At 38.4% G+C, this 24,943-nt stretch overlaps 1 protein-coding gene and 1 long non-coding RNA gene across 2 annotated transcripts in view; both read right to left on the bottom strand.

Annotated features, from left to right (window-relative positions):
* Positions 1 to 24,943, bottom strand: part of LOC306902561 — a 56,083-nt gene that overhangs the window by 16,771 nt on the left and 14,369 nt on the right. The window contains exons 2-4 of the long non-coding RNA XR_013787462.1: positions 19,363 to 19,493; positions 14,283 to 14,393; positions 1,046 to 1,134 (exon numbers count right to left, since the gene is read on the bottom strand). This is a non-coding gene — a long non-coding RNA (uncharacterized lncRNA). The remainder of the gene's footprint in view (positions 1 to 1,045; positions 1,135 to 14,282; positions 14,394 to 19,362; positions 19,494 to 24,943) is intronic.
* sox2 (SRY-box transcription factor 2) lies at positions 15,591 to 16,532 on the bottom strand (the record flags this gene model as incomplete). Its single annotated transcript, XM_079470886.1, has 1 exon — positions 15,591 to 16,532. One exon carries the CDS (start codon positions 16,530 to 16,532, stop codon positions 15,591 to 15,593), a length of 942 nt encoding a protein of 313 aa, XP_079327012.1.

Here is a 24,943-nt window from a genome sequence, read left to right as displayed (position 1 = left end):
AATAGAACTACATGTTGTATTTACACAGAATTACACTGAATTAATAGAAACAGAAAATGATACAAGACTTGGGGTTGGCATTTACATAGGCCAGAAATTACTCTAGGAACCAGATAGCAACCATTAAAAACCATTCCTTACACCATCACACAACTAAAGTGAATAAAGTATTATTACTTAATTAACTTTTTAAATAATGTATTTACTGTGTATTCACGGAAAAAAAGTATTTTATCGAAAAACTTGCACACTTGAGCTTTATACCCACTTTCGGAAGTCTGGCGACAAAGTACCTCTTCTAGAAATATGGAGGCAATGCCTTGAGGCTTTCCAGTCCCCATTGTGAGTGCTGCCAGCTCTGTTTGGGCCTATTGTTCTCGTCTAATCAGCCGTGGCAAATGTGGAGCCCTCCAGCTCATTACGTATTCGCACTCAGAAGTGACCATGGGAAGTTTTCAGAGGCCCAGGCCTGCATGGGCTGATGAATTACCTGCCTAGACGACACCTAGTGAATCCACACAGTTGCCGTGGCAGTGCTTTCTGATGGGACCGTCAGCTCATCGCTCATCCCGGTGGTCAAACAACCCCCCCTTCTTCCCTACACCAACGATCGGCTTGAGTTTCACTATTGCCGTCTCGTCTTTCAGCACCTCTGTTCCCCTTCTACACACTCTGTGCTCTGTTTACAAACTCTTGCTAAAGATGGCCGCCCAGACCGGCTTATACAAGAGCTGCTGGCAGCAGTGTCTAAAAAGTATTATAAAGATGAAATTATATAATATTTTTAGACGGCCTTTAAAGGTAAAGGCCAATAGATCATACCTTATCTTAACTTATCTAAAGCTAGTTCTTATGTCATATAGTGGCTGAAATAGGTCATGGATGTGTTCTGATTAGATTGTAGACAGAATGGAAAACAACAATGCTTTGCTTTTATGGTTGTTTCTGAAGTTGGAGAAGTTCTGGGACCTTATTTAAGTAAGTAGCAGAGGGTTGTGGCTGCCAGTCGCACGGGTTAACGTGACAATAATTTAAGTTGACTCACCCAACACATCCTTTAATCCCCTGGATATACTGCACTCATACAGGTGTCCACACAATCCAATTATCACCGCCATGCTTGGAAGAAAAAACCTAGCAAAAAAAAAAAGAAAGAGAAATGAGGGAACAATCAAGTCAAACATCCACTTGGCTGATAATTCATGTACAGTAGATATTTCTGCAATTTTTCACCACAGACTTTGCAGGCGTGCCTACAGTGGTTAGGAATCTGTTATTACATATTTTCAGGCATGCTGCCGTTTATGAATGAGTTCTTTGGTAACAAGTTTTTCTACCCCGGGTTTTCGAGTAAACCTGTTTTCTTGCCAGGCTTATGGGACACACGTCTGTGTACGTGTGCTATTGATATCAACTTCCCTTTCATTGTGTTACCTCATTTTCATTTATGATATGTGACACTCAACAAAACACAACAATACAGAACCCCAATTGCAGGTTTATTCAGGAAATCTATGATGTCTGACTCAAAGAAAATCTCATCCGCCCATTTCACAACCTGTAGTACTTGTAGTCTGAAAGCGAGAGCGTAAAATAATGGCAGTGGGCTGATTTTCAAGCATGTAATGGGCTTTCTTTCTCCTCCTGCTGTTGTTGGAGTAGTGGGCGTGTGTTTCCTTTCCTGTCGGATCCCACTGTTTGCCCCCTATCAGGACAAAGACCCTTGGTTCACTCCCCCTTCAAGAAGTATGTTAAAAACTGCAAAAGAAAGTGAGAGAGAGCTCTTTTAGCAATCATCTATTGATCCCTTCCAAATACGTGGGTAAAAGTACCATCCACGCAGATGGTATGCCAGTCTGAAAGACGCTCGCGACAGACAATCCCACTGCTCCGTTGGATTTAATAATCCAACTATCTTTTAAAAAATTTCAGCTAACCTTCTTCAGTTTATCCTTTGCTTACTTTCTTACATCCCTCAGTGGCTCATTGGACTGATGCAGGAGTGTGACAGTGGTACAACTCTTTTGTTGATTTTAATTGTGACCTTCTGAAGTTCGTCATTTGTCATTAGAGTGTTGGTGTTTGAATTGTGGTTTGCAGTATATCTCGCCCATTCTTATGGCTGCCTTAAACTTATATCCCAGTTTAGCCCAAAGTAAACTGAGGAATCATTCATTATTCTTAAACAATGGGATGTATGGCCTTAGTCACAATAGTGCTCGAAGGAACATAACAACTGGATAAGCAAACCACGAGTCTTAATTGGTTTGTGCTAAACTGCCGTGAGCTCAGTTAATGACAGCAAATATCCTTGTGGGAGTTGTGTTTGAGCCCTGGCAAAAATGATATCGCTCTACAAATATAAACCCACGTCCATGCGGATGGGTTTGACTGTTAACCGCACAGCCACGGATGCTAAAGAGACACGAAAAGAAGTTTGGATTTGAATCAAAATATGTTTTGTTATATTGGTTTTATAGTGAGACATTGCAAGGGCTTCGCAATTTTCCCATGAGAATGACATTGTTCTCAGGCAATAAGTTATCTTTGGACAGTTTGAAAAGTGAGGAAAAGTTACTTTTCCTTAAAGCAAACATTTTTGGGGGAAAGAATGGAAATAGTTCACAAGGACTTGTCACATTCCAAACCCTCCATCAGATGTTAAATGACAGGAAGTTGAGAGGGAATTACAATAGCCCACCATGATCCAGCAAAGACACCCCAAATCAAAGGGTTTCCCTCTGCCATCACCCTAGAAAAGGAGATTTGCTTGGAATTCCCTCAACTGCAAATAAGAAAACATGTTAGAATTGGATTCGATGGGCTTTCATTAATGGGTGACACAACGTATCTGGTTTGTGTATCTCTAGAATGAGTCGGCATTTCAGAATCCCTCTACCCACTGTTCTATTCAATTTCCTTTATTCTAAAAGTCTACTCTCACTACTGCACTACAGTTATTTTACAATAAAACCACGCAAGGCAAAGTAGAATCAAGTGCTTTTTCTTTTAGGGATGGAATATTAACCTATGTTTGGCAGTACGTCAACCATTACTTCAAATAATAGAGAAATATTAGTAAAGTACAAGTATCTTGTCAGTCTTTGAAAAGTTTGTTTTCCAGTTTACTTAACTGGAACTATAGTCTAAAAGAAGCTACATCAATTTTTGCCGTCCCTCGTGAAGAGCCTTTTTTTCATTACGGAGTCAAAAAGAGAGGCCTTGTCTGCTACCCAAGACAAACCTCTATTGGAATCTCTGTTTGGCCTTGTTGAATCACAGAGCGCCTTACAGACAGTTTCGTCTTTTGACAAAGTTAAGGGTTGTGAAAGAGAAAGAGCTGCCTTGTGTGAGGCATTGGAGTACAGCTGGTCTTCTTTCCTCCAGTAGTTTATTAGACACGGGCCCTAAATGAATGGAAGCCGCTGTTACAGTAAGTGACAATTACTTGACTTATCTTGCTTGCCACCAGCAATCTCACAAATTCACCGCTCAACATGGCCATCATAATTTCTCCCATCATAAAGAGGGCTTGTTGGGCACTGGCAACATCCACAATACCCATCCTTCAGAGTCAGCTCATGCCATCGCTGACTGTGTTTTCTGGCTTTATCGGGGTACAGTAGCGTGTTTTGGCCATTGTGAATGACAGAAACTTATTGATACAAATAAACAGGTCCAAGTAGGGTTAAGCCCTTTACAAATGACATGAGAGAAAACGGCACATCCCTGCCGCTCCTATGTTGCCCATCTCTTGTTTCTAATAGCTTAGAAAAAAAACAGGAATGAAATGTAACCGGTAAACACTGCGAGTTGATCAGGTCTGGCTAGGTCTCTCACTCTGCGAGGTTGTCAAAGGTTACTGTCTGAACTTGAACTGCGATACCACTATAGGCTAAATATAATTTCTACTCATACATATATGAAAATGTTTTGTTATTAGAAGCTCTATCTATATTTAGGTCACATAACAAATCACTGTTATGGTACATTTATTTGCTCATCACAAATTGCTTATATGCTCCCACAAAACTAGCAAGAAAACCTTTTTGGTGGCATATTAACCGCCTGCTTTTCCTTCATAGTCATAGTAGAAGATTTGAAAGTGAAAACACAATAGGATTTGGTTTGTCACAGACACACAGAATTAAACAAACAAGGGTGTGCAAGTGTTGCTAATTCTGTTAACATGTCATCTCGCACATTAAAAATGAATAAATGGCACGCATATCCATCTACATTGACATAACAGTTAACATAACAGACATAACAGTATATACAACTCTATATTTTAAGCGCAAACCCAATTAAATAGTTTGTAGCATGTCTTTTTTCATAGAATAACATCAAATTTGTCAAAGCTGAGCCATGACAAATAAGTTCTTTGGTAAGTGTTGAATTTGTTTGTGTGAAGCAGTGACCCACAGTAGGTTTCACTCCGGCGTGTCTTGATTCAATATGATCTCATGGGTAAAACGTTATTCACATGTTCATGTTCATTCGTATGATGTTGGTTCAGTCCGCAACACGACTCTCACTGGGGCAAAAGCAGATCCCACAAAAGAAATTGAAATTATTAATCAGAATGAATCACTTATTTACTAAAACGTAAAATTTGAATCAAGAAAGAAATATGGATTTAATTTTCCATGAACACCGTAGTTATTTACGTTTCATGTGGACATTTTTGTTTCACTCAGGTTAACAATATTAGGCTACAACAATATAAATAAAATAGCTCCCTAAAAACCTAACAACATTTTGCATGATTACATTATACCTTAACGCAATCGTTTATATAATTAATGAACAAATGCAAATGCACACGGCCTTAGAAGACAGTTTGTGGAGAGGTTGCTGAGAGACACTGCAGGAGTGTGTGCGTGTACGCTCTGGTATGTTTGTCCCTGTGAAAAGAGGGCCTGTGTTCAGCCCGGCCTGGGCCCCTGTAATGCTGCAAACACCATGGATTTGGACTTCTCTTTTGTTGTCCTGTGTGCTGACATCACACACGGCTGATGGGCTAAAATCCCTCTTTCTCTAACACCAGCACTTTTGAAACAAAACCGTCATGGCACTGATGAGTAATGCCAACTTGCCAAAAATACCTCATTAATCATCACGCTAGCACACACATCCACACAAACAGCCCAACAAGCCAAACAGCTCTCCATACAAATCAATGGCAATCGTACTCCGTTTCATAACAACATGCTCCATTCGGTGTTATAAAAAGGATGGATGCTGATTGGTCGATAGAGAACTACAGTTGTTCTTAAATACAAAATATGGTCCTGGTGATAATGTGAAACACCTGTTTGATAAAAAAATCTGCATATCGCTGTGCAGCATGTGCATAGGCCTACAGTTATCTGTAGTTGCCATGTCAGGGACTAAATATTTTAGTGGAAATCTACCTTTTGAACTCATTCTCATCGGTTGTGTATAAATAACAGACGCTGTTGCAATATCGTGTAATAGGTACACCAAAGTTCAATCTCCACTGAGGTACATTGGCATATCATATGCACGCAAAATTGATCTACAACATATTATTTATGCACAGATCTATGAGAACGGGTAAAAATGTTATGAAATTTGAACAATATAAAAAAAGATCGTTGGCATCATGAATATCTTATTATTGGATAAACAGATATAAGGCCCTTGAGTCCTCAAAAAAAACACATTTCACCATCAAATTCAAATCCATTCCAATTTGTCTCATCGAACATTTCACAAAAATTTCTGGTGAACGTTACTTCATGTTGACCTTTAAGATAAATGTGTTTTGGAGACTGTGTCAAAGCTCACATAGGTCAATAAGGATCTCAAAAATGAAAGTATTAATATTTTGAACATCGGCAACTATTGAAGCGAAAAAAGGGAGGGCAATTGGACGGCACCTTACAATTTTTCACCTTGAAAAAATGTTTACCTACACTTTTGCCTTAACCTTCAAAATGTACAAAGAAAGGCCGTCTAACAAAGTGTAGGTTTCACTCATAGGTACGCCTAATGAATAAGAAAATGGTGGCGAAGGTGGTATTATGCTGATGTAAACAAACCTACACGCTCACACACTCAGCAAACATTCTGTCACTCATTTCAGCCGCGAACGAGTTCCCTGACGCTGTAATAACAGCTTGAACTCCTAACAGGAGTAAAGAGAGCACCCGAGATGTTCTGCACCCAAGCTATGAGTATATCACGGTTCACTCTGTCATAACCACATCAACAATCACACTGTGAGCATACTCTGAGTATTATCTTCTCCAAATAACAGAATCGTTCTTTCCCCCCAAGACTTACCAAGGGGTCCAACGTTTCTGAGCAGTGTTTCCCTTTTTTTCCCACCGTGATGTGACAAGAGTGGGATGATACCAGCTCTTAGACCCATCGGCAAAGCTGCACTCAAATGCAATCAAATACAATCAGCAACAATCTGGCACGCGCTTGCCACACTACTCACTCGTTCGCTGAGTGCCCACCAGACAGCCCCAGTCTGTTAAATGTGACAGATGGATCGGCCCCCGAGAGAGGAGTCCGGGCTCTGATCTGCGTGGTGAGTCTGTCCTTTGATCGTGCCATCTCCCCTGTGACCGGCCGAAATCATTTCAAATCACTGAGCAAGTTGACTCAGATTTTCAGGGCCACATGTAGTTTGGCATTGTTGAAAGTGAGTAGGCAAGAATCCTTTATCCAGGCACTGAAATGCGGCCTATTATATATATATGTTATGCTATGTTATGTTGTGTTGTTGCATTGAATTACGTTACGCTCTCGTTCATACCTAAAAACTTTATTTGAACTTGTGAATTGCCATGAGAAGATTGTGTTTGAAACTTCCTACTACTGTTTAACTCCTGACGGCCTGCCACTGGTCCAATATGATAACATGGTTGTGAAATAGTTGGGAACTGGTTACGGATTGCCAAGAGATTTAAGACTTGAAATTGGCTTTTGAGTTAATACATTTCGTAATGACACATTTAGTCACTAGTTGATGTAAACCATTCAAACTTCTAATAAGGTTTTAATAACCACTTCTAGCTCATAGTTGATGAGACGAATCTCTCGAACCCACTTTACACTTAGAGCTGCAGATCTGTCAGGCCCAGCTAAATTCTCACCCAGGTTGTCAACTGTGCTTCTCCAAGACGCAGTCACAGGGTTAAAATCGATTTCACAGGCCACCTGGAGAGCCTAGGCCGCAAACTGACTCAAAACATTTATATCAGTCTTAGAATTGCCTACCACCCAGGGTTAGGTTGAGCTACCGCTCCCCCAAAATGTCCCAGGCTCAACAGAAGCTGGCACAGGCAGAGTCTGGGGTTGTTGACCCTGCAAGCTGACCTCTTCAAACTTCAACTGAATTGTTCTGGCAGTTTCCACGGAGACAGGCCACTCCAAGCTTATCCTACTTAGGCTGAAAAGGGGATGCAAACTTTACAATAATCTGCCAAGCAATGATACAGAGGTTGACACAAGGGAAACAAAACATCAAAGATGATTTACGACTTCAGAAAAGGTATATTAATAAGAAGAGCAGTATGAAATACAACATAGACCACATTTTATATACTTGCAGTTTGAAGATATTCATTAAAAGTGGACCTTTCAGGTAATATTTAAGCTGTCACAATACACTTTTCTCCACTCTGATTTTTGTTTCCAAAAACGGAAAGACTCAAGAATGAATTTCGAGTATTCTATGAACCTATTGAGAGGTTATTAGGTATAATACAAAATTTACACAAGGTTAAGTGTTTTTACCCTTGCTGTTGTGTGGACGGGGAACCCAGGGTTGCCTAACCCATACACAGGCATTCATTAACCCTTCAACAAAACATTCATTAACGACTTTCCTCTTAATCTGTGCATGGGTTGTATGAATGAATCTAATCCACAGTTGCACTGACTTCATGTTGAGAGCAAGCTCACCGTAATACACAATTACTGTGTCATTTCAAGAGTGAACAAAACTAACAATCCAATTCCAAGTCAGGATATGACATGACCATTAAATACAGTCAAATAAAATCAAAAAGCGTTTTTACGCTTCTCTTTTGACTTTTGAACTTCATGTTTGCAGGTGCAATTCAAAAAGATAATACCCTGTCATATTCCACACATAGCAAAACAACATAATAAACATAATAGATGTATAATCAATACACAAATAAACAGCCGTGTTAGTTTTTCTTGGCATTGGGAAGGTTTTACAGGTTCTTAGATCAAATAAACAAGCAAGCACTCATTGCATTTTATACTCTGTATACATTTTTTATTAAATAAGTATATATAATTAATGTATTTATTACATTTTTATAGAATTTTCTAGTTTAAGATTAATATAACTATCAGAAAATATTGTTGTAAGCAATGTGTTTTATGAAAAAGGAACACATTTAAATACGTTGAGACCCACCCAATTTATGTTATTTAATTCACCCAATTGTATCATTTAAACCTGTTTGTCTTTCTTTCTTCTGCAGAACACAAAAGAAGATATTTTGAAGAATGTTGGTAACCAAACAACATTGGACTATTGAATTGATTTCCACTGAATAGACACAAAACCACAAAGACATTTTAAAAAATATCTTCTGTTGTGTTCCACAAATGCATAAGGATTTTTTTTCAAGTAATTATACTAATTACATAAATATACAATTAGCCCCATGCATGTCATTACTTTATTGCCTTACATTTGCACACTGTACATATTGTGTTTGTTCATAATCATTAAGTATTTAAACACAACTTGTATGCAACTTGCAAGCTGATATCAATAAATCAATAGGGAGTGATTGCAACTCCAGCTTTGTTTCTGAGAGAGAATCGCTCAGAGGGAGCCCAGCATTGGGTTGTTGGCACATAGGCCTAATGCCATAACTGCCCACCAACTGTTGCGTGTTTTAATGGGACCCTCTTTGTTTCTTATGTTAATTGGGCAGGTTGAGCGCAAAGACAGTGAAATCTCATCCCGCGACTAGATTGGCTTTTCAGAGAGAGAGATGTCATTTGGCTGAGCTCTGATCTCCTCGATAGGGAGATAGGCACCTGATTCAAATGGTTCGCCTGTTCTTCTAGTCACTCGATCGGCGTGTGAACTCTCTTATTTACAATCAAATGGCCTCACCCGGCAGCACACCCTTCACCATCTCCCATTTAACCAACAACACCCTCTTTTAACTCGCACCACATTGCTGATCTCATCATTCGATTTTTATTACATCAGGTATTGAAAACTCGTTTCAACTCAATGTTTTTGGTTAAAACCTTTTATTCAATCCTGCATTAAATGTGTGGAATTTATAGTGTGCTTGTGTTAATGGCATGTGTATTAACACGCATTCGTTAGGTTGAATAAAAAGCTAACGAAACCCGATGCCCAACCAAACGCGCTTAATTCAGACTGTCGTTTGAGTGCGTGCTTGTCCTGTTTAAAGCGTTGCGTTCCGTCACTTACAGTTGTAGGCTTGAGGTGGTCCTGGGGTCCGAGCGAAAGGGAAACAAGCCCTTTACATTCCTGTGGGGTCTCTGACGAGAGCGCATGGGGACCATTCAAAGAGTTCAAACCCACTAACCACACTTGAGTATTAATTGCTCGTGCAAGACAGACATTGTTAATCATCATTTGATTTTCATTGTGTTGATTTGGTCACCAGTGAAATAAAATGTTCCCATTTTTGGGAAAAAAAGCAACAACAAAACAAAGCAAACAAACGAACTAATAAGTAAAATGCATTCAAATACTTAAAAAGCTCATTAAAAACGATTATGCAGGTCACAGTAAACGACAGTTATGGGCTAATGCGGAGAAAATCACGCAAGTAAAGGGAAAACAATTAATTCTGTCCCTTTTATTATTTTATTAATAATTGGACTTAACAAATGTTGGGCTTGACATTAACTTGTGTCTGTGTTTAAATAGTTTAGAGATTTCGTTTTATGGCATCGTAAACGTTGAGTCGATAATGGCGTAAAAATAATGCCGTCAAAATCGAATCAAAAAGTTTGAATCGATTAACTGTTTAAACAGTTGTGAGTTAAAAGGAAAAGCAGGATAAAGTGTAGATACAGGAGGGCCACGGAGATGTGAACATTTTGAGAAAATTAGTTGTCAACAAGCCCACGCGTTCCATTCAGATGACACGGGGGTGACCAGAGAAACATAATGGGCTGGTTGAGGGGCCCATTCAAAGACCAGACAAACTTTTAAAACCTTTTCTTCTGAAAGCACACATACGTCTGGTTGGCTCAAAACTGAACACAAAAATTAGCCTCGTGCATAATCTCAATAATAAATTATTTCCCTGGGCAATAATCAATTTGCCAGTCCACTTGTGTTATTTATATTTTAAGGTATTTTGAAGGTTGTGTCCAAAAAACAACAAATAATATATGCAAATTGTGTAATTGACGTTGAATACAATCTTTTAGAAAAGGGTGACCCAGTTGCTTTTTGTGTCATTAATCAACATATAGACCATGTACAAGTGAAGCTTGAAATGAGGAGAACAATGCTCCGCTGTTTCTGAGGGGTCAGCCAATGACAACCTCCGAACAGCCCACAAACCCAATGCTGGGAAAGTAAAAACTAAAACCGATTCGACTTAAGATTAATCATTCATACAGTTCGTTATAAAGACTTACATGGCGACTTAAGAAATATGACAAACCAATAGATTTGAATACAATCTGTATAGTGACACCCGGAGGCAAAACAATCATAAAGAGCTCTGTCAAATTGTTTGTCTAACAATATTAATTCAATAAAATAATTCATATTTTTAATAACAACACATTTTTTTTGTTTTAGTTCAAAACTCAGTATTCGGAAATGTATAATTCAGACCACGCTAACAATTAACACAAATACACGCATGTCTCTATACGTAGCCTAAGCGCGTGTTTTTCTCTTGGGTTTTGTATGTGTGCAGATTTATAAGGGCTGCAAAATTATGCAAATATGTGAAAATATAAAATAGTTTAATTTACACTTCCATCGCACCAAGTAGCTCCAATCCCCCTCTATTTCATTGTATAAGACTCAGTGGTGCCTAAAATCGCAAAGGATCCGTATGGCTGTGACTGATCTGACGTATAAAAGCAGCGATTGATGAAAGCGTGGGCTGAAATACTCGCATCTCTTTGCATGGCTAACCTGTTGCTGCGCATTATGATCCTGAATGGCATGAACTGATGTTACTTTATTGGACACTGACAGATGTGATCCACATTTTCAGCTTTTGGAGAAAAATGCGCAAAAACGAAATAATTGAATAGGCAACGTGACTATTAATCAAATTGAATTGAAATGTTTAAAATTACATTTGCAATACTTATAGAAAGCCAATAATGAAGACCGTTAGAATAATAGAGTGACACTATAATTAATTATAATTAAAAGCAAGTGTCCAAATGTACATAATTATAAAGAAGAGTTGCATTGATATACTGACAATATAAATGTAATAAATATTTAACTAACTTGAAATCTCGACTTCTTGCATTATTCTGCACTCTCCGTGTCGGGTCTAATGTGGCGTTATTTACACATATACATTGTTCTGATTGTGCAGTTATTTATAACGTGTAAACTAACATTTGTAAAAAACTAATAAATGATTGAATAATTATTGTTTAATAATCAGATGTGACAAAAGTAAAACAAAGCCAAAAGATAAACAGCTTGACAACAATTACACTCATGGTGGAGGATAATAATAAATACGCATTCTGCGATGTGGGATGAAGACGTTTGCACACAAGAAAGATCTGACTTAAAGGTAACATTAAAGACTGGCATGGTCGAATATGATGACGAGCTCCTCTCAGATTTTGGCCGATTTTAAGTTAAGACCCAAACTCTTTATGACATAGAATGATGACAAACTGTACATTGAAAGCGACTAAATAATGGTTACACATGAATTTCACATGGTTACATACATACACACACACACAGAACATGTTTAACTGTTCGGTTATGTCGGTTATGGCAGCAAACGTTGTTAAAATTCTCACATTTAATTAGGCAAATATGTTCCTGTGTTTGCTCAGGCTCGGTTCGGCACGGGACTGATGTGTTGCTGGCTGACAGTGTGTGGTCTTATTGAGACCCCCATCCCCCTGTTTCCCTGCACCTGCACTGGATCATTCACCCAATGAGAGACATCTCCGACAGTTCTCAATACAGCCCATCTCACAATGCCCAATCCCCCACCACCACAGCCCCCCTCCCGTTAAAACGGTCAGTAAAAACAACTCATACTTTCTCCAAATAGTTTTCTCTCGTCTCCACCCATTTATTATCAGAGCCAACATACACCGGTTTACAAAAACAAAGAGAGATACGCATAAACGTCTGCAATTTATGAGTTTAATATATTTGATGTAGCTCTGACGTGTGCAGCATGATTCAAATAGTATAATGGCCTAATGATAATAATAATAAAATGTTAATTAATGATTTACATAGGGTTAGTTGCAGTAAGAATGGTATAGTGGTAGCGATATTTAATTTTTTATTGTTTGTCTATTATACTGTATCTAGGGACTGTACTAAATACGGTATAATTCACGCATCGTGTAAATATAATCAATCACTATTTGCCCACATGACAATGACGTGGGCACCGAGCAGACTGTTGTTTTTCACAAACAAAAAACCCCGATACTATTAACCAAAAAGCATTTCAAGGACAAGTATAAGTTTACTATGTTTTAGGCCTACAAATACTTCCCAATACTTGAAAAATGTTAATTTGTGATAAAAACGTGATTTCCACACAGGGCTCGTTTTATTCAACGCTCTTATCGCGGGGTTAAGCGAGAGTTTTGAGTTAAGCAGAATTCAGCGCTTCCCACCTGTTGATCTACAGATATCTGCCAATGCATCAAAGCCATGTTTGTTAACACGACAAAAAACACGCCGAAATGCCTGAGTCCAAGCTCTTAACACTTATTCAAAAATATCATATTAGTATTGCATTCATCTCGCATTCTCCAAAGCGAAAATAAATTCTAACAATAAGCAAGTTGTCTCAGTCTTTTATATACACTTGGTTCCAACGTATTTATTTATTATCAGAGGAATGGTTGTTAACAGCATCAGAGTTGATTTCAACAGTGGAAGATTTTTAGAAAGGTGTAAACAGTGGAAATCAGTTATGAGGCCTGTTACACGCCTTAAGAGACCTTAAATCCTACACACACACAAAACAACAATCACAAATCTATTACATTCAAGTGATCTGGTTTTACTTTGAATCCACCCCTTATTTTCCCTATGCGTTACATGCGTGCTCAATCCACTCATGTCCAGCATTAAATTGCCAGTTTATCCGACTGATTCAGCCATTACAAACAATTCCTGTGCTTGTATAAATAATGGATTCAAGCAGTGCTCCCTGACCCTTTGAGAGTCCGGCAGGGACACGTTTGTCGGAATGAGACCTCGTCAAATATTCATTTAGCGCTTAATGTGAGCCCTTCTCCCCCGAGACCCGCTGTAATGGATGCCTCGGTGCCTTGGCAAGAAACCGGACTGATCTACTAGCACAAAACAGCCAAATAGCCTGACACCCTTCAGCCTTTAAACTTCAAACAATTCACCTGCATAGTCTTATCATCAGCTTGATTCAAATAACACTGACACATGAGAGTGAAAAACACCAGCAGCGTGTTTTCGTGCCCTGCGGCTCTCATCTGCGCTTCCAAACATTAAACAAGCATTTTAATACGTTAACATTAATATCAAGACATTCATCAGAGCCGCGGGCCTGTCAGACACGCAATGCAAACATGCACTGTTCCCGTTCATTTCTTTTATTCTGTAAAACACAAAGTCATGTTCAGGACGCAACAGAAATATCCTAAATATGTAAAGCTTAAAATTATACTTGATTTTTTTATTGGTAAACTACAAATACACATCAAACAAATGTCAATTGTCTTCTAAATATTCATAACACATGATAATCGTATTTAGATCATTCTGTGTGTTAGCCTATAATGTGTTTATAATCATCTAATATAACATCGTTAATTTATAATAATATAATTAAATGCATGCTATTATTTTATAATATTATGATAGAATATATTAGTTTATATAAAACATAACGTTCATATTAATTGACAATATTCTTTCACTCATAAAAAACAACTATTTCTTTGCGCGCACCAAAAGGGAGTCTTTGGAAATGCTTGCAGTCCTGCAGAAAAGTAGCTAATAAAATGTTTTTAAATCAAAAACATGAAATCACTACCTTGACGTGCGTCTTCATTTCGTTTGGGACGATTTATCTCCCCCAGCAGTGTAGAGATTTACAGGCAAGAAACTTAAACGGTGTGGTGTCGCACCAGTGTCTTCGTTTCCACTAAAAAACAGAAACGGAGTTAACTTGATGTCTGCTTATAAACGTATTTAACGTCTCGCCCTTGATTTGTTTGAATTAAACAATGAGAGAAAAAACACTGCCATGAATTGTGTTCATGCAGATAAGATACTTCAATACTTACTTTCTAATAGCTGCACCCTATGTGTCATCTTCAAACAAATACATTGTTTCATGCAAATAATTTGTTGTTTATGTAAAATCTGCACTTATTTTGTTACTTTGAATTGCATTTCACCGTTTAAGTGCTTATTGATTAAAATTTCTTTAGAAAGGTATGAACATAAATAAATCTAGATAGGAAAACCCAAGCAATTGAATAATGATTCAAATGATAAATCAAAACCAGAAACAATTTCAAATATCCAAATTTCCAAAATTTATTCATTTCAAACTGCATATTGAAAAAAAAAACTCAGATTGTAACTGTTATAATGTTATTAGTTAAAATATATATACATGGAGCGTTGGCAACTGCGTCCAGGCCACATTTTAAAATACAACTACGAAAAATGAAAGTTTTAAAATAAAAACTTAAAATATCACAGTAAATATACAAACAATTTACAAACCATGAGAAAATAAAGAACACAAACTTCATTTACTTAACAGATGAAGAGTGGGAGACCGAAAATGAAAATCAAATAAAGGATCTAACCTGCGAGAGTGCCTTGGTTTGTTATTCTCTCACTTAGAACTAATAATAATAATATAATAATAATAATAATAATGATGATTTTTTTTAACGTGTACCTTCAATAAGAAGCTCCTTTTCAGTCCTTTCATTTCAAAGTTTGCAGATTTTGAAGCATTATCAACTACACATCAGTTCTGCCATCTTTTTTTTGCACAATAGCTTTTATAAAAACGCAACCTTCTGCTGTTGACAAGCATTACATCTGGCTGTTATTATGTTTCTTTGATAAATACTGTACAAAAAAAGTCGATTGCAATAATAAAACATTTGATTTGCGCTCCTCCATTTCTACTTTCCAAATCTCACCCACCTTGTGGGATTAAAAAAGGAAACAGAACGAAAAACCGTGAGTTCCTACCGTTCCTCTTTAAATAAAGCAAAAGTTTTGTGTTCTTTCCTTGAGCTCTTTACAACTTTTCCCTCCCCAAAGTGTTCTGTACAAAAATAGTCCGAAGGAGTCCAGCAGTTTAAAAAAAGTTCATTTACATATGCGATAAGGGAATCGTGCCGTTAATCGTCGTGCCGGGCACAGGTGCGCTCTGGTAATGTTGGGACATATGCAGTCTGCTCTGGGCATTCTGCTCCTGGACTTCCGCCCCGGGCAGATACATACTGATCATGTCCCGCAGGTCCCCCGTTTGACACTGTCCGGCTCGGGAGTGAGAGGACGACGTGACCACCGGAGGACTCGAACTGGACTCGGATTTCACCACCGAGCCCATGGAACTCAGCGTCATTCCCGGCGTGCTCTGCTGCGAATAGGACATGCTGTAGGTGGGCGAGCCGTTCATGTACGACTGCGAGTTGGTCATGGAGTTGTACTGGAGCGCGCTCATGTCGTAGCGGTGCATGGGCTGCATCTGCGCCGTGTTGTGCGCGTTCAGCCCCGGGTGCTGCGGGTAACCCAGCTGGTCTTGCATCATGCCGTAGCCTCCGTTGGTCCAGCCGTTCATGTGAGCATAGCTGTCCATCCTCTGGTTGACCCCGGCTCCCAAACCAGCCCCTACACCGGCGCCCATGGCATTCCCACCCGGCGCCAGAAGCCCACCCGGCAGGGTGTACTTGTCCTTCTTCATCAGGGTCTTGGTTTTTCTCCGGGGTCTGTATTTGTAATCCGGGTGTTCTTTCATGTGGAGCGCCCGGAGGCGCTTGGCTTCGTCGATAAACGGTCGCTTCTCGCTTTCGGACAGAAGTTTCCACTCGGCCCCGAGTCGTTTGCTTATTTCCGAATTGTGCATTTTGGGGTTCTCCTGTGCCATCTTCCTCCTCTGTCCCCTCGACCACACCATGAAGGCGTTCATGGGTCTCTTGACCCGGTCCGGGCTGTTTTTCTGGTTGTTTCCTGAAGAGTTGGTGTTACCCGTGCCCCCCGTGTTGGGCTGAGAGGCCGGGGGCTTCAGCTCGGTTTCCATCATGTTGTACATTTAAAACGATTTTTTGGAAGTCTTCCTCGCCAGTGGATAAAAACAAAACAAAACAAAAAACAAGTCCAAATTGGTGGTTGCTGAAGTCACCTTACCAGTTCTGGTAACTTTGCTGAGGAAGTAGGCTACTCTTAGGTCCTGTTGTGCCCACAAACTTCTTTTCTCACTCTTGAAGAATCAACACAAACTCGGTTTCCCTCCTCGCCAGAGCCCTTGTCAACTCCTAATACTTTTTGAACAAGTTAATAGACAACCATTCATAGAGCGCCTGTCAGCGAATATAAATGGGTTTGTCGCTGACCAATCAGAGCGCGTCTGCTCCTTCGGCGACGACTGTGTGTCTTTTTGATTAACATAAAGGGGCGGGGTTAGCGGCGGTCAGCAGTGCAGCGCAGAGCGCTTCTCCACCAATGAGCGGCGTGTGTGTGCTATCAGTGCAACGACTCAAGTGAGAACATTTCACACAAATGGCTTTCTAATGAAACTATATTACACACAGACATGTGATCTGAACATTTAAACAACAAACATGGGTCATTTTCCAAAGTGTGCTTTCTGTACAAAAAAATTTTTTTGCATACCGAGTGTATAATAGTAATTCCATCGTTTTAACTGAAAAAAATGGATTAGTAAATGTTCACATGGCACGCGAAGTCACTTGTCTTATACGCTTAGAAACTTATCGAAAACAAAACATCGAAATACTGGTTCATAAAATAGGCCTTACATGAATACAATGTAGATTCAATTATTATTATTATTAGCCTATTATTATTATTATAGTTGCTGTTGTTTTTAGTCGGTTTATGAAATCACACGTTAACAATCTTCTATGTTGTGTTTCTGTATTTATTTTGAAATTAGCTGGCTTAATACCGTGAAAGAAAAATAGAGGACCCTTCATCACGAAATAGTTTTGTTTCTATTGTAGTCATTACATCACGCCGAACAAAAGCCGTACAAAAGCTGACTTCCCCGACCGTGTGAGTTGTTGTAATTCACTTAGTGAAGAGTGGCAGAATAATTCGGATGAAACAAAAATGCAGCACATTTTTCTCACAATCGTACACTTTGAAACAGAAATAAGTTAAACTGCATCCTAACGGGTAAAGCTCGTGTTGTTTATTCCAAGTTCTGATATAAAGCTGACCGTCTTTTATTCAGAAACTGACCATGGCACTCAAGACAAAAGAAGTGAAACTTATACAAACAGGCTTCCTTTCAGATAAACACGTCGGATCACTTTTATTTCAGGGTGCACGAAAATAGATCTTATTATGTTTCAACAGCGTCCTCTTGTGGAGAGGACTACAGCTCTTTAAAATATAATTCCATCACATTGCCCACAATCGGCCTTGTATAGATTAATTAACTGTATTATATAAATATAATCATACGTCTATTTAATTTGGAACACATATTTAAATGTACACAACATTTACAGAATATCAAATGGAGATTTTGTTTATTTAAAACATTTTGTAATCCATTTTGGACGGAGGACGAATAGAGGGGTGCATTAAAAAAGAAATGTCAGTAAGACTCATCCACGTGTTTTTTTCACTTCGCTTAAACTTCTATTAAGCGACTAACAACGTGAGCATTTTAACACGATGGCAATGCATCATGCACCATTATAATGCAACACTAAACTGCTCTCTCTCTCTCTCTATCTGCATTTGAGTACCTAATCTTCTTATGGAAATGTGTAGAACAGCGGGGATCTCTAACATCCCAGAGTGCCTCTTGCTTTGGCTAAATTGTTAATTGTCACAGTTCTTCACAATTGTTAGAGTTTGTGCAAAGAATGTGATGCTTCCCAATAAAATATACAGGCCTATACATATATTTTAATAATATGGATTGCCTTGACATTTGTCGTAAACACAGAAATAAATAATGATTCCGATTTCCTGACAAATTAAAAAAGAACTAAAAGTATGTTATAAAGCCAATGAATGATTAACAATCATAACACTAAAATGGGAATCATAATTCGTATGGCCTTTTCTCTGCTCTATGTATTTATTTATTTGTTTGTTTTATTGATTTTACAATATATAGCCTGTAACGTTGTATGTTTTAATAAAGACTTTTTAAACATGTTTGCCCTAAATAACACATTTGGTTAATTTATTTTACCATATATAAATATACAAAAAAAACTACACCAACAAAAATATCAGTTACTTAATGAAGCATCAGCTTACATTAGTCTACGAGTTACAAATGAGTATAGGCATATAAAGAGAGGAGAGTAATTTCTCCACTAGGGGCCGTGCTGACTGCAGATCAAAATATGACAAATAACGTACACATTTATAGACTTCAATCAGATAACGGTATCTACTATTAAACATAAATATCTATAGAACGTTTGTATATCTTCGCCAAAAAACATTTCCTAGAAATGTTTTGGTTTGATGTTTCACTTTAAAAGTATTTATTTTTACAACATTATATTTTCTCTTGTTTGTTTTCATATTGTTAGTTTGCAGGGCACAAAACAGACACGTGTTACTCCAGTACAAACTAAAGTTAAAACCTATTTGAAGGAAAATAGGAAAAACAAATATTTGCTTTATCAAACGCATCTTCAAAAACAGGCAACAAGTAGATAAAATATATCACGGTACAACATGCATCAGAAATTGAAAAACTACACAACCTAAATTAAAATGCACCTTCCTACAATAAGCAGAATATTCAACCCACAATATTTTATAATATTACAAATGTTAAAAATCTATTCTAATGCATTTAAATAAATCCCCTGTCCCAGCAGAAAGACACACAGACAGACGGCGAACCTCACAGCAGAGTTACTTACAGTCACATCTCCCGAGCGCGCTCTCCTCCAGCGGCCGCTCCATCAGCGTCCACTCGCTGCGTGCGCCCGGTCAGAGCGAGCTCTGCGCGGCCGTCCTCCCTCGCCTCAACCCATCCACAGCTCCAAACCATCTGAAAAGCGGACGATTGCAAAAGAAGAATGCATCAAGTACAACAAAAGTCACTTATAGAAAGTCTACGAACCCCCCACCAAACAAAATGAGAAGGAAAAAGCTTGATATTTTGTTCACTGGGTGTTCAGAGATAATTTGAAGCCATTGTTTCTGGCACAGATGGCTCTTTTTAATACAATAACGCCGTGAGTTCCACCAACAATAAAAATCTAAAGCCTTCTCCTGAATAACAGTTTTTGTTCGCTCTTGTAAAGCACCGACAAAAGCAGTCGTGAGGTAATGGGCTGGCTTTTTTCAAAGGCAAAGAATGGCTATTTGATAAAGATTTTACTTTAGAAAGCCGTGTCACACAACCATGGCGCATTCGGTGCTGGCAAACGACAATACACCATAAACCAACAGCACAAATCTAATATATATATTACAAAAGAGTATATTAATTCTAATGTAGGCTTTTATTATTATTATTTATTAGGCAATAAAACTTTGCCAAGGTTATTGAATTATAACTACTTATAATTACTTCTGATAGAAAAACAAGTTGAATGGATTTGCATACATGTGAGTGGATAAAGTGCCATCGGTACATGATGATACACCCGATTTCATATATTCACAGAGAGGAATTTTCTGAGAGATACCTGTAAATAAACTAAAATCTAAGAATAACAAACAACAAATGTTAAACATGACGCTTTAAACCAACAGCCAGTATCAGTGTCACTCTCCTCAGTTTTGACAGGGTACTGGGCAAGAAAGAAAGAGGGCAAGACAAAAGGCCTCAGCGGGACAAGTTGTGGGTCGGTGGCTGTGTGTTTGTCTACCTTTCTATAGGAATTACGGGCTGCCTGGTCTTCCCTATACCTCCGTTCTGACAGTAATCCACAGCACTGGGTGTGGGGGCTTTGTCTACTCATGCAACATGCTTCAGTGTTAATCTCTAGCGTGCTTTTACAAAAGGAAAGCAATAATGACTTCAATCAAAATACCACCTTGACAAATGAGCTTGCAAAGGTGCGGGCGAAGCGTGTGGAGGCCATATTATGATCACAATAATAAAACAAAAATAGAGAATTATTGCTAATGTCACATGGTTGTTCTTGATCTGCCACAACCAAAACTCCCTCACTTCCAAAGCTGGATTGTTTTGTGCATTTGAGTGTTATTGTTAATAGGAGTAACAGATTTACTAGCATCGTGCTTAGATTCGTCTTATAAAATTGATCTCATGACTACAATCAAATTGTGATCAACTATTCGACAGCTCTTAAACAAGTGACTAAACAAATGATAAAAACATCCCAGCCACTGCTGAAACCTACCACGGTTCACTTTTGCGTTGGGTTCTGTCGAATACTAATGCATTTCATATGGAGCCGGTCTGTATTGCTGATATATGAATGAATGGCCGTTCATTTCCATATGCATGAGTGTGTTCTCACTGCTATTTTGTTCGCATTATGGTTACACAAGCTGAGCTTAATGGGAGGATGACACTTTAGACCCCTGTGCTCTTCCTTTCGAGCCCCGCTGAATCTGTAATCAAGGGGAAGCGTTTCAGGGTTCGAGACCTGTCAGTCACAGCCCGAATGAACCTCCGTGTGAACTTCTTAAAGGGCTGAATGAACACAGCTCCAGTGGGACTGCTCCACACACTCTCCGTGTATTATTAAGTTGCCATAATAGCATTTATGTTATTAAATTAGCTCAGTTTTGCGGCTGTGTTACATCAATTGCTTAATTCGCTTTTTTAAATTGAAAGTATAAATCTAATCATGTGCAATCACGCACAAACATATATCAAAACAAATGCATATGATACGAATAGGTGAAACTTGTGTAAACATGAGCAATCGTACAGCAGTTCGTAACTACGATTTGGTAAGATCTGCTTTTGAGCCAACGGCAGTAAGGGGCAGGGTAAGGGGTCTTGCTCCATCGCTGCTTTTAATCATAATTTTACACATCGTATAAAGTCAGACAAATTATCCGCCTCATAAATAAATATATAAACAAAATAAAGATATTTTGAATTAAAAAAATAAGCATCTTCAGCTTTTTCGTAATGCAACAAGACAGGTTTGCCTGCAAATTGACGACACCCTTAAAAGTAGGGTGTAAGTACACGTTTAATCCTATGTTATGTTTTCTTAGGGATGTTTTTGTATTCATAAGACAGAAAAAGCATTCCACTTTACCGATATGATCACCTCATAGTGTGTGATCTACCCATCGCATAGACAAAACATCCTGAGCCCAGAGAACGCAGCATCAAACCATCACCGTCACTGCCTTTAGGTAAAGACACGAGCCAAGTGATGAAAGCTTTGAGTTTTACATACTGGAAATGCAGGCGTAGCATGTTGTGGATACAGTTCAGGCTAGCAGTATAGAAAACACTCAGTTACCAGGACACTGTTTGGATTGTACATGCTGTGACTGTGTGACGTTTTTAAAAGAATAAAGAATGGTCTCAAAGGTCAGATCCACGGCAAGACTTCCAGACGAGAAATGAAAAGTTTCGCTGTATATTATTTTTCCAGGTATTTGCCGTTGCTCTACAACCTCAAGGTCTTCTCGCTTTTGAAATGTTTAATTAAATGACTTCGCTTTATCATCAGGAACATGAATTGAAAGAGTCGAAGCGGTTTGCTCAACCCCCAGAAGAGCATAAAAGACATTATTAGAAATCACCACCGACAGCAAATAAGGTGCAAAGAACATATGGCTTATATTTACCCATCTTGTCTCGCTCCAGTTAAATTCAATTAAAAAGCGTCTGACTTGAAAATATAGACTGCCGTGACACTAAGCTGATACACTCTGATGCTTTAAAATACACTGGGTTTACCAAACCAATCCAAGTATTGATTCGATCACGGACAAACACAACACATGCAGTTTGCAAAATCTGAATCGCAATTTATTGTTTTAACCAAACAAATTTAGAGGTCATTTAAAATGTCGATATCTAATCCACTGATAAATAGTGAAACATAGTTTTTTGTATTACAAAGAAATAAAAATAAACCAAAAGAAGGTGTTGGGTGGTTGTTAGGGTGTTGCTAGGTGGTAACATACTGCCCCATGTCAATAGAGCCACCCCAAACCTAATGATGTTTTAATGTCTACATATGGCTTGGTTCAGGCCTGATTTTAAAGAAATTTGTAACTGATTTAGGCTTTATCGGACGCCCACGCCTAGCCCAAAGATAACTTCCAATCTGTGTTTGGTTATAATATAACAATTTATTTTATATTTTTACAGTATTTTATTGTATAAATTGCATTTAATTAATTTAAAACTCCTCAATAGCGATAGATTCTTTGCGGATGTCTACCGAAAGTTTGGCCCACATAACGTTTGTTACATGTTGCCGCTGAAACTGGCATCATTTGTATTTACACTTACAAACTGCCATTAGAATGTGATTTATCTACAAGACCAAAAACAGGACCAACACGCATATGTTTACAGCAATACAAAGAGTTTGTTTAAACCCCTAGCGGGCGCTAGCAATTTTGGGGTTCTATGAAAGAATATGAGGTTGAGCCTCCTACCGCACCAAACATACAAGCCATCTATCCAAAATCTTTGTCTGCAATTTATTAATACATTACATTACTAATAGAACTGTAACCACTAATAAAACAGATCTCTGGGGGCCCTTAGAATCGTCCTAACTTGCATTCCCATCTACGCTCCAGCATGTGACAGTTTCATGATTGGTTAAGTTAAAATTGGCTTTACAAGTCATTTCATTTACAATCTTACCTCATCACAATACATTTCTTTAAAATAAAATACGCAATTTATATTTATAAGTTACATCAGCTCAACCACTTGACATGACATGTAAAGCTAATGTGACTGAATCTAAAAGCTTACGGCAGCAAAAATGATAAATAGCTCAATAATGTTGCATGGAAAGGTCATATATCTTCCTGAGGGGGAAAAACATTTGCAAGCATGGACACATTTAAGCTGCCATAAAATTAAAACATTGTGAAAGAATATGTTCGTTAAAAAACAGCAAAGGTATGTTGCTGAAAGCAACGGAGTTACCGGACACACCCCAATAAGTGGTACCTTTGGCCTCTAGCATTCCCGGATTCATACAAAATTTAATCTAGCAGTAGAGCGAGTTATGTTTTTTTGAAATAATACAATTCCTGTGCAATACATCCTTCACAAATTGGTTCCAAAATAATCTTCATGCAACCACATGCCTGTTCATCAAAGTCCACAAACACAAGAGCCAAGGTGCCATCAAAAAAAGCCGGATACAGCTCTGTAGCATGAAGACTTCATACTTAAACAGAGCTCAGGCAGCCCTTATAATAAACAAACAGATAACAGAACACTTGCTCACTGTAATGGCAATAATAGATCCGTATAAATGGCACAGAGCTGGCGATGCATTGACACAGTGCTTACTAGACAGATACCCCGACCGGCAGACATACCGATGGGTTTTGTTTACCGGCCAATTTGAATTCAAATAAAGCTTTGCTTTCGCTGACTGCACATCATTATCCATGAGACTATAATCCCACCAGCAAATCCTACAGCTTCCAGAGCCAGACCTTTTGTTTGGGATTACTGGAAGCTTAGTCCATAACAAAGAGAAATGAGGCATTTCCCTCATCCTCCGTAATTAAGTGTGAAGAGTTGTTTCAAATCCAGACGAGAAACCGGACACAGTGCGGGATGATACCTCTCCGGTGACATTGACCGAGGCCAGGTCGGTGCACCTTGCAGGTGTCACTCACATTTCATCTTACGAGCATCAGTAGACACGTATAGAGAAACGTAACATAAATGCAGAAGCCAAAATCACAGCAACAGAGAATACATTGGCTTTCTTTTACGCTTGAGTGCATCTTTTGTTGGTATGATTCGATCTTATTGACTTTCTCTTTGCAGAAGTGTTTATTTTTCAAATAGTACGAATACTTTTATTTTACGCAAACTTGAATCCACAGGAACATACTGTGTATTGAAGATATGCATTTGAATACTTTCAGTACATGTGTTCCCTGGGAATTGAACCAATGACCACGTTCTCAGGAAAAATGGGGTTTACCCTTTAAAACTGTTCTCATGTACATACAGGTACAGATACTGTATGTATACACGCGGTACCAATGTATAATATGCTCTCTTTAGGTGCAAAAGTCTACCTAAAAAATACAATTTCGCACCGTTTATCTGAATGTGCACCTGTTGGTTCTAGTGAAATCCTTTACTAAAAAGCTACAGGAACAGGATATATAAATTTACAAAATTTAAGAAAAATAAATGGGTTTGCAACAGAAACTTTAACCTGATATTACAGGAACATTTTGTAAGATTATTAGAAAAAAGACCAAACCCTAAACACAAACATCACTGGAGCAAAAGCAGTTCCTGCTAACCCAGCAACGTTTTCTAAACTTTCTCAAAAA

The sequence above is a fragment of the Barbatula barbatula genome (assembly GCF_947034865.1).
Source record: "Barbatula barbatula genome assembly, chromosome: 13".
NCBI lineage: Eukaryota > Metazoa > Chordata > Actinopteri > Cypriniformes > Nemacheilidae > Barbatula > Barbatula barbatula.
The sequence above is the reverse complement of the archived record's forward strand: the minus strand, read 5'-3'. Positions and strand labels throughout refer to the sequence as shown.